Below are 10,928 nucleotides of genomic sequence, written 5' to 3'. Positions count from 1 at the left end.
AACAAAGTATAAAGTTTTATAATAATAATAAAATGATTAAAATTTTTAAATCCAAATAAAAAATAAAGAACACTAATTAAACTTTTTCAAAAATAACCAACTGTTCTTACGCAAAATTCGAGAGATGACAAAGAAATTGAAGACGAGAGTTGTCACTCTTGAGTCATGTGTTACCGTCTAAGCTTTAAACGAATAAAAGATTCTAAAAGTAATTAAAACTGTGAATCTCTATACATTTTTTCAAAAATCAAGTAGATTTTTTTGAACCGCTAACCGATCGGATCAACCGGTTCACTGAATCGCAGGTTAATAACGGTTTTTTCTGGGTTTTGCCGGTTTTATTACTATCAGTTATTAGCATTATACCCAAACCGGTAAAGTCTCCGGATCGTAGGTCAACCGGTTGGACCGGCCGGTCCAGGCCGGGCGTGAAAACATTGATTAAGAGGGGGAGAAAAAACTAATTAAAAAAATTGCAGCTACCGACAGGACCACCCGACGAATAAATTGACCAACGAACCTGGTCTAAACTATATAACTAATAAACAAATCAAAATTAATTATTTTTTATTTAGTTAGTTATGTTTTCAGGAAGAAAACTTTCAGTTTGTAAAAATCTCAAGATGAACAATATTAATGTGTAAAACCAACAAAAAGTGAAAATATAAACGATGATAATGAATTGTAGGTTCGATACGAAAGTTTTTAATAGAGAACTACAATTTTTGCAATCACATGTTCCCAAGCTGTCCAAGAATGGCGACAAAGGGAATCAACAATGACCACAGACCACCACGTGTGCACCACATGATCCTCAATCAACCATTTCCCCTTACAACTCACCTCACCATACCCTTTTTTTTTTTTCTTTCATTATTATGATTTTTTTTTTGTTTAGTTTATTTTTTTAGAATATATAGATATGAAGAGTAGATCCTCACACTTTCGTGGTCATCGACGGTTTGAATCGTGTAATTCAATGAATCTTTAGTTCACACAATCTTTTCTTTACTTGGAAGTCTTTTTGATAACCTAACTTTAGGTAAATCTTTGAAATCTTGTTTCACCCGTTTTCAACAATTATAGTATGGGTATGCCAAATAAAATCATCTATACATCTTTGCAAACTAGAGTTTAAAACAAAAAAAAAACAAAAACGAAATCACCTAATATTTCTTTTGCTAATACCAATGTAAATATCTAGACATTCGTTTCATATATATAGGTATATTATCTAAACATTTTTACAATCTTGGCCTACTCAAGAAATCCAGTTTGCTTCAATATTGCGTTCCTAACTCTGCTTAAATCTCTTCCTTTCAATTTCCTTCCAACTCCCTCCATAACTGAAGACGACGATGATCTACGCCCCATGAAATATTCCTCCGGTGACACATTATCATCTTGGTCAACTTTCTTTTTTGTCTTCTTTGGGTGAACCATTGACCAATCAGGGACATTGAGAGGAGCCGAGTGTTGTCTCATGGGTGCCATTCCTTCTATCCTCTGCCTCTCCGGAATCATTCTTGGTTCGCTTGGAAGTGAAATTTGGGTTGAGAAACAAGGTTTACTGGTATGGTTACTAATCATAAACGATGATTGATATCCATGATCAAGAACATCCCATACATCATCTTCTTGAAAATCTCCATCTCTCCAAGAACTCCATACCTCGTCTCTCATGTTGTTCTTCTCCATTGTTTACTCACCTGCTTGTACAAAATCTAACAGACGACAAAGAGAAATCTTCAATTAGACAAAAAATCTTAGAGCCACAAAATCGTATATGAGACGTTCTACACACCTTTTTGTTTGATTTATTGAGCTTGGGAGTTGGGAGAATATAATAATACAATGAGATATATGGAGTATAATCTGTGCCAAGTGAAGCACAAAGCTTTAAAAGTTTGAGAAGAGAAAGGAAGAAAGTGACACAAGAGGTGTGGGATTGAAGAGCAAATAAATAGATTGGTTCTTATTTTGTCTTTTTAGGTATGTTCCAAAGACGTGAGAATCTATATACACTATACGTCCGGACACTAATTATGATCATCAATATTTTGTTGTGTTATAGTCATAATGACGAAGATGAGTTAAACGGTCAAACAAAGTACACTACACTACTACTACACTAAAGCATATGTGGCCAATTTTACTTCTACTTTCTTTCATCACTGAAAGTAATTTAATCCTCATGAATTGAATTTGCTCTACCAGTTTTCTACTATAAAATGGGTACCACATGCAATATGTTATTTATTAGTATCGATGTCCCATTTTTTTTGTTCTTAAATAAGCCAAAAAAGTACTTCACAGATTCATCCCCTTGGAAGATCGAAAATTTGGAGCCGTTGGCTTGACAAAGGTCCAATTCAGACGGCTGACTTGGTAAATATATAGTGTTCTTTTTCTTGACAATACGAAGGTACAAAGACAACAGAGTTTTCATTGATACAGACCAATGACCATGCATGCATGCATGTTCCAGAGTTGGTGATGTTCAGAGCTTATTTTGAATGAAGCATACATTTATAGATCTACATGACAGTTATAGATCTCAAATTAATCTGGAATTCGATATATCCAACAAAAAGAGCAAGAAAATAAATTATTAGTTAGTTTTGTTTTATAAACTACTAAGCAAAATAAATGGTTGTGTTACTCGTGTACCTAGTATACTAATCTTTTTCCCCTATTAACTGATTCAGAAGATTGCCGTAAATTTGATCAAAGTAGATTTCATACAAATCTGATCAGTTAAAAAGATAATAGTATAAGATTTTGATTAAAAAATGCAGTAAATCTTGTAGACATTCATTTAACAAGGAGGTATATTATTTATTTTCTTTCTTCTAAAAGTTAAGAAATACATTTTTACCAAAAAAATAAAAGAAAAGAAAAGAAAAAGGTTATGAACTACATGAAATATTAACCATGGCGGCTAATAAATTATGGGCATATAATAACAGCATTTGCAATTAAACTAAACATGAATAAGTTGAAAAAGTTAAAAATCTAAGTTGTAATATGATTTGCTCTCTAAGAACAAACAAAACGTTGTTTTAGCTTGAAAGGAAGATTCTTCAATGGATGACGAGCGCTTGGGGCCCTGAATTTGTATAGTAGTATAGCCGTCATTCATCGAACTTTGATAGTTTACTAATATTAAATAAAAAAATATCACTCACTTCAACATTTTAACTTATCTTTGCTGACCTAATCAATTTGGGAAAGGTATGATTTGTGAAAGCGAGGGTTTTAGCATTTTGCATATTCCGGGCCTCCATCAACAATACATTTTGTGGTCCAAAATCAAACTAGATCAACAACTCTCTCCATGTGATTCGTCTACGGATCGGTACTGATGAGTGGGTGAGTAAGAAGTTAAGAATCACCCACCATAGTACAAATTCAAGTATCAACAAGCGAGATGAACGACTATCAAATCTATGCGTGTGTTTTTTTATTTTAGCAAGTAAAGGAGCTAATATTTAACAAATCACAAGTGGGTTATAGCAAGGAAGGGAGTCGATGTTAGATAAACGCTACGTTTAACCATGGAATAGAACCTTTCAATCTAGATTTCTGTGTCTTATCCTATGTAAAAATGTCCTAACATAATGAAATTTTCATATTACTAAAACGAAAACCACATTTGAGTTTTGTATTAGGCGAATCGGTTTTCCTCTCACTCATACACTGTTTTAGTTCTCCAATTGTTTAAATGGTTACTCTGTTACTAGCAATCCTTTACCGAGCCCTCTTCAAATATCCAACATCTCCCAATAATCAGAGTAGCATTCTCCTCATTACCAATGAATTTGCCCCGAATGTATATAGAAACAGAATATGTAATAAACATAATGCAACATTGGAATGTTGATGCTAGAGAAAGCATGACCAATGATGCGGATGTGCTTTGTTACTGCCTAAATGAGATCCCTTATCAAAGGTTGATGAACTTCAAAACCAAACCGAGACAATTGGGTTAAAAGCCCAATCTCTTGAAATGATCCAAACATACACAACAGAAACCAAGCATACACAACAGAGCAAAAACAATGAGAAGCATGAATAAATAACGTAGGAGCAATCTATGATCTAATGCCAAACTGGGAATCTGAATTCAACAACATACATAGTCAATTAACAAAGTGAAATCAATCTTATACTAGATTGTGAAGGAGACATAATTTATTTGAGATTTTTATTGTAATAACAAAAAGTCTGATGAGAATATTGAACATGTTTCCCCAGAGTATATTATCAGTTACAAAGCAGCAATCTATGATATTAAATAAAGCTTACATTCAATGAGCAACTAAAACATCGTTACTCAATACGTTGCTATTACCATTAGTAGATTCAAGTACGGAGTTTGGAGAAGAGTTCAAATCCAACATCGACTCCAATCCCACAGATCTCGCAGGGCCAAGTTTCTTCCTACCGATGCGGTACGGACCATAGATCTTGCTCAAGAGATGGGGCACCTGGTCCATAGTCAACATCTGCGGCGCCAAGACAAGAGAGTTCTCGGATGGCGAGGGGTCCACCAAGATGGAGCGAGTCAGTGACAGGGGAAAATTGGATCTAGCGTTGATTCTAGAGTTGCGGATCTGAGCCAAAGCCCCTGGTTTCAAGTAACGGTGGAACCCATCGTTGTTTCTTCTCACCGGAGATATGGAGGTTCCTTTCATTGGATTTGTGTTGTGTGAGTGGACCTGACGAGAAAGGTGGTAGCAAAGGATGGCTTTTTGTAAAGGAAGGAGCGGCGGGTGCGATGGAGAGAGAGGCGGGAAAATTAGAATTGGGGATTTTCAAGAGGTGGGAAACTGAAAAAAAAAAAAATCAGGTTTTTAGGGTTTTGATGAGTGGCGGCGTTTGTTTTTTTTTTTTAAAATTGAACCGGTACTCCATCCCTGGTTTATAAAAATCAGAGTCTAAACCGAGACCCGGTGATTTAATCGGGTCGGATAATTTGATCCAGACGGAGCAGACTTGATCGGGGGAACCTGGCTGGGCGTGTGTTCAATTTTTTTTTTTTTTTGGGATCATCATTGAAAGACGAAAGAAGCTATGTCGAGGCTATGGGCGAGATTTGCGGGATTATTCAGTAGCAAGAGTTTCATCGGGGTAGACAAGACTGGTAACAAGTACTTTTCCAGATTCGAAGAGATTGACGGATTCGGCGAGTATATCCTTCTTCTTCTTCTTCTAACCTCACAAATCTCTCGTCTTTCTTTTCTCAATTTCTTTGGGTTTTCTACGTGTGATCGTGTTGTAACGATTTTGATTGGAGTTATGTGGAGTCGTCGTCATTGTGAAGTAGTAAGAATGTTTTCTGATATGCTTCTTTCTACTTTTTTCAGCTAAGGAGAAAAGATGGGTTGTCTTTAGACGAGAACAGGACCCAACTTCTATTCCTGGTAACTAAACTACTCTCCTTTTGAAAAAAAACTCCATCAAATGGTTTGTTATGTTCATTTGTTTGGGGTTAAGATACATAAATGCATACAGGAATCTAGTTACAGTTTTTTGTTTGATCAATGTTGTAGTTGAATGGATATGTTGGCTTAATGGGCAACGCAAAAAGGCTCCTACTCCTGAGGTACGATATCAACTCCCTCTTTTACCTGAATTATTTTTTTGTCAGCTTTGTGTTTTCATTCCATGGATAGATTGGCTTATATGCCTTTTGTTTTGGCCCTTTATGTTGGTTGTTTCTTACTGGTTCAGGAAATGGTTGAACTTGAAGCAAGGCGTGAGCGTGTCAAGCTTAATGTTGCTCGTATGTGTTCCATATTATTTTTTACAATTTTTTCCACAACTTATCTATTTTTTTTTTTAAACGTCTCAAGGTTCTTTTTTTCCTGGCCTCATTGATCCTTGATGCTAATAGTTTATGACTTTGAGGTCTTGATTTGTGGAACCTACAAGTTCTGAATGAACAAAGTCGAGAAATGTTTCTTTTTGCTTCTGTTGCATTTAATATGTTGCTTCAAGTTCTATGCAAATGTTTATTTGTTTTTCGTTTCCCTTCAATCCCTTGTCAAGTTCTCAAGAAAGAAGAGGAGGAGAGGAAAGCGATAGAAGGCACTGGACGCAAAGTCACGACCATTGGTAATTAACATTTAGTGCTCACATAATTTGCTCAATTTGTTTTTCATATATGAAGTGGCTCTCCTTTGTTTGTTTGAAGGTAAAGTTGAAGGTCCAGATTTGACAAGCTTTGTTCGCCAATTTCCACCGGATTCTAAAGGTATTACATTTTTCTCTTTCAATTGATTAAGGGGGTCACCATAGAATGTAGAAGACTAACTTCTTAGGTTTCATCTTTTCCAGTTCTTTTCTGAAATTCCCTTGAATCATTTGACAAAGATTGTTGTAAACAGGCATATGTATTTTTGCGGTGTTTGAACCATCGAATGGTGTCCATTACATTTCGGTGCATTAGATCTAAAGCTGTCTTCATAAAGTGTCTTTGGAATGACGTCATATGTGATAAAAAAAAATGCTTCTGAGGGACTTTGTTGATCCTTTTTCAGCTTTTCCGTGTGTAACTATTGCACTGATAACTATAGATCATGGAATGATACATCACTTTAAAGTCTGTGATTCTGGTGAAGTTCTGATAGTAAAAGATGTCCATTTTGATTGTGCTAGCTTAGAGTGGAAATAAGAATTGTTCGCTTTATGCCATTTGTTGATTCAAGGGCCTGAAATTGTTACAGTTGCTAGTTTTCCTATAACTGTAACGAGCTTATTATTCTACCATAATCTCGTGTAAGTAAGATTGACAAGTTTTTTTGTTTGTTCGTTTATTATTTAAGGTGATATACCAGAGGAAGCTAGTGAAGAAGCAGATAAATCAAGGTGAATCATCATGATTCAAAATATCTCGACACCAATCTTATCTTTGTTAAATCTTCTTACAATCTATATTTCTTGATGCAAAACAGCATTTTTCACTAGACCACCATAACCAAGTTCTCTCACATTGCTTTTAACAGGGTCAAGGAACATGAACCCGAGATAGTTACTGCAGAACCACCAGAACCAAAGTAAGTCTAGCTTTTTGTAATCCTAAAGTTCACATTGAAACATGAAATGTTCTTTCTGATTGTTACATACTGCTACTATACTGAATATATTCTCTATGAACATGAGCTTGTGTATTGTGTTGGGTATGCGTAAATCCAATCAAGCTAATGGTGATTTTGATGATGATGCAGGACAACAGAACCATCAGGTTCTGGATCATCATTTAGGCCCGGGACATGGCAGCCACCATCCTAAGCTCACCCCTCAGCACGCAGATAACAAACCAGCAGAACATTTTTCGTGCCTAATTATTTGTTTGTTGTACTCTACACAAACCGATTGGTTTGAGTCTTACAGATGAACCACCATAGACGAGAGAGCTTTTGAGAACCCTAAATACAGTATGTGGCCTTTCACGCTGTCATTAAGGAGTTAGAAGAGTCAGAATGAGAAGCCATCTTCTTATGCTTTGTTATCTTTAGGGTGTTTGTCTCTTCGCATAGTGCTCGAGACTTTTAGTTGCCTTGTCCTTCATAGCTGAAGAAAGAGATGATTGATCTTGAGATGAAATAAACTATGATCAATCAATCATGATGTTTATTTTTTCTAAGGAATATTATTGTTTATTTTTGAGATAAACTATGATCAATGTCATATATATTTTTCAATATATCGTTTAGATACCTATCAAATAAGAGTCGGCGAAAACCAATATGGGCCGAAATCTAATACGCAGGCCAATTGGAAGAGATGATATGTAATATATATATGTACTACTATTGTTTACGCACGCATACCTGAAAGAAACATAGCTCAGTCTAGAAACTCGTTCCCTCTTGAACCCTAATACATGTAAATTATGTGGTTGTTGTCTCTTTTTATTTTCCAGCTTTGAGATTCATGAGGTTGTTCCTGATTCTTACTTTTTGTCTTTCAGCTACGAAAATATTTAATCCTACGTTTGGATCTCCGAGTTTGTGATAATGGTTGCAGATGCAGAGATTCTTCTTGATCAACCCTTGCTTTCTGAGGATGAGTTACATTCATGAGGATGAGGTTTTAATTTTCTCTCTCACTTTGTTTAACCCTATTATTAGATGCCGCTTCTTTTTTGTTGTTTATCACATTGAGTCTTCTTTAGGTCCATGACTTGTAATTTTTTCATGAATTCTAACGGAGTTTTTTTTATTCTTGGAGTGAGTTATCTTAGTTTAACTAGTAAACAAATCGTTTCTTCATGTGATTTTGAGATATTATTATTATTACTAGATTTCTAACCCGCATGTTGCGCGGGACTATACTTTTTATTGTTATTAATGTGAACCGTTAAATATAATTATAACTATCCAATATTAAAATAAAAATCTGTATAGATGTCAAATTTATTTTATTAAGCGATATATAATTTCTATTTCTTTTAATATTTTTCACAATTAATTCATTTTTTTCCGTATACACTCACTACTCTCTTTTCACATTTTATTATCTCACTTGTAATATATTGATTATGAAGACATATCATAACTATTTTTTCATATTTTTCATCTTCCAATACTTTTTTTTAATCGGTTGAGTGATCATTAATTAGTAACATAGATGTAAAGAAATCTTAGAGAATATATTCACCATTTGTTGCGAAATTTCTTTGACAATGTTGTACTACACATATATTTTGCTTTCTAGTAATGAATCTTATAATTGGACTTGTTTCTATCCATAAACATCATATTATAACTCAAATATTACATTTTTATCTTAAATTGTTTGAAAAAAGAAAAATTATGTTCACATATATATATTTTATACTTAAAATATATATAGCCTACTATGTTTCTACTTTTTATATAGTGTTCTTTAAATTTAATTCTCCTAAATCTACAAACTCATAAGATTCATCTAACTTTTAAATATGTGTACTTATGCAAAAATATAACTCTTTTTAATTTTTAATTAAAAAATTCTACAATCTACCGCTACTATTATAATTGTTTTTATTACAAATAGCTTTCTCAATATCTTCTTAGTATTTTTCACTATTCTTTTCTTGGTGTGTGTGATGTTCATAATAAGTTTTCTTTAATATGTTTTATTTCAAGTAACCTTATACATTTCTCTTAAATATACACATAATTTTAATTTTTGAGCACTTGATTAATATTTTCTCCTTTTTTTGGATATACCTTTGTTTAACAAATTTCACCATTTTTCAATTTTGAAAAGGATAGATAATATTGATCATTCAAACTATTTTAATTATTTATACTATTTAGAATTCTAAATAATAATATGCACCAAATCCTTCTGGCTTTAATCGGTAACATAGATTTATAATTTAACACTAACAACATAGTCTCAAGTTTTAATATATATATATTATTAATTATATTATACTATAATTGAAAATAATAATATATACCAACTTTTAATCTAATTTAACACCAAGAATTGAATAACCTCTTGATTTAAAAAACCTTTAAATATTTGTGTTTGTTTTTGGGAAAAAACTCTTATTTTCTTTATTCTAATAAATGTAAATCTTGAAAGTAATTGTTTTTTCATTAAATATATGATAGCTCTATTTTCTCCTCTTTCTAGTTTTTTACAAATATTTACACAATTATTATATATTATGATAGAAATAACTAATTTTATATTTATGTAATCTCTGTTCATATTTTATTTTGATTATTTTTTTGGTTGTATTTTTTTTTCATTTCGTTTTTATTTTACATTTTAGTTTAAATTATTGTTTTTATAATAATTAAAATATTTAAAAATGAGTGAATTAATTGATGCATTAATTTTAGATTTTATGGACTTTAATTATGTGGATTAATTTATTAAAATTGAAAATAAGAAGTGATGAAGTGGATGAATGAGAAGAGAGAAAAGCTAACTTTATATATATATATATATATATATATATATATATATTTTTTTTTTGTCAAACGACTTGTGATTCATTACTCAAAAGAGATAAAGTTTCTACAAGCAATGTTTAAGATACAAGATAGAAAGGCATTCTCCAATGCCAAAACATCAATAAAATAAAGCAGAGATAGAAATAATCGACAAGGGATTCTTGAGAGCTTTGAGCCAATTTCTTGATGAGAGAAACTGGTACATGTGAGGTCAAGGTTGCCGACAGGCTCTTCCATGAACAAATCAGTGGATGAGTAGATAGCCACAGTCATGAGACAATTTGGCGTTTTAGAAGGTGTCAAAGCTTGGCTTCTTACCGGTTGGAATACCCGGAAGAGGAGCTTGACGATAGGTCGAGAGTGGTTGGAAGTTCTCTGGAGCTTGCAGGTAGATGTAAGAGTTGCCACAGGATGAAGATTGGCCTTGAACGAAACAAAGCCGGAACCAAAGAGGCCACTAATCAGGATCCATATGTCATCCAGCATCCAACAAGAAGGTTCAATAGACAAAGCCAAACGAGATACAAATGCCATGATTCTTAGAGAATTAAAGCGAAGCCAAAGCAACAATGATGCATTACTCCTCAAATGGATTCCATAGAATGTGTAATCTTGATCACACCATTGGCTAAAATATAGCTTCAACACATGGAACAAAAGATCATATATGGACTTACAAGAAATTGGATATGAAGCAGCAGTTGAGTGGAGGGTATTCCCGAGGTTAACAGATTGGACATGACAATGCTAGGTGATCATGGGGAATGGAGAAAGCGGATTGTGGAAGTATCGGTAACCACCATTTCCTTTGGTGTGGCTAGATACTAGAACCGGAGGTCCCGAAAGCATTGAGCTTTGATGAACAAAATTCTTCGTGGACTTAAATCGGACCAGGATTTGCAGTTGATAGTAGTTGACCCAAGACAAGGGTATCGATAGAGGATGTAATTTATGTCGAACATTCTT

At 33.6% G+C, this 10,928-nt stretch overlaps 3 protein-coding genes across 3 annotated transcripts; 1 reads left to right on the top strand and 2 right to left on the bottom strand.

Annotated features, from left to right (window-relative positions):
* On the bottom strand, positions 1,150-2,159 carry LOC104722238. The gene is made up of 2 exons (XM_010440376.2): positions 1,805-2,159; positions 1,150-1,724 (listed from the first exon to the last, which is right to left on the bottom strand). The coding sequence occupies exon 2, from the start codon at positions 1,696-1,698 to the stop codon at positions 1,258-1,260; it is 441 nt and encodes a 146-aa protein (XP_010438678.1). The 5' UTR covers positions 1,699-1,724; positions 1,805-2,159; the 3' UTR covers positions 1,150-1,257.
* Positions 4,147-4,822, bottom strand: LOC104722237. Its single transcript, XM_010440375.2, has one exon. The coding sequence runs from the start codon at positions 4,695-4,697 to the stop codon at positions 4,311-4,313; it is 387 nt and encodes a 128-aa protein (XP_010438677.1). The 5' UTR covers positions 4,698-4,822; the 3' UTR covers positions 4,147-4,310.
* LOC104722236 lies at positions 4,948-7,680 on the top strand. The gene is made up of 9 exons (XM_010440374.2): positions 4,948-5,188; positions 5,370-5,426; positions 5,556-5,608; positions 5,737-5,788; positions 6,055-6,120; positions 6,200-6,259; positions 6,831-6,873; positions 7,011-7,061; positions 7,233-7,680. The coding sequence occupies exons 1-9, from the start codon at positions 5,077-5,079 to the stop codon at positions 7,294-7,296; spliced, it is 558 nt and encodes a 185-aa protein (XP_010438676.1). The 5' UTR covers positions 4,948-5,076; the 3' UTR covers positions 7,297-7,680.

The sequence above is a fragment of the Camelina sativa genome, chromosome 11 (assembly GCF_000633955.1).
Source record: "Camelina sativa cultivar DH55 chromosome 11, Cs, whole genome shotgun sequence".
Lineage (NCBI taxonomy): Eukaryota > Viridiplantae > Streptophyta > Magnoliopsida > Brassicales > Brassicaceae > Camelina > Camelina sativa.
Note: the sequence above shows the minus strand (reverse complement) of the source record. Positions and strands in the feature narration are given on the sequence as shown.

Bases quoted from the DNA above. Each gene is read 5' to 3' on its own strand.
- LOC104722238 (XM_010440376.2), bottom strand. From the start codon at position 1,698: ATGGAGAAGAACAACATGAGAGACGAGGTATGGAGTTCTTGGAGAGAT.
- LOC104722236 (XM_010440374.2), top strand. From the start codon at position 5,077: ATGTCGAGGCTATGGGCGAGATTTGCGGGATTATTCAGTAGCAAGAGT. The intron at 5,427-5,555 runs GTAACTAAACTA...TCAATGTTGTAG, and splicing joins GGACCCAACTTCTATTCCTG to TTGAATGGATATGTTGGCTT. The intron at 5,789-6,054 runs GTATGTGTTCCA...TCCCTTGTCAAG, and splicing joins TGTCAAGCTTAATGTTGCTC to TTCTCAAGAAAGAAGAGGAG.
- LOC104722237 (XM_010440375.2), bottom strand. From the start codon at position 4,697: ATGAAAGGAACCTCCATATCTCCGGTGAGAAGAAACAACGATGGGTTC.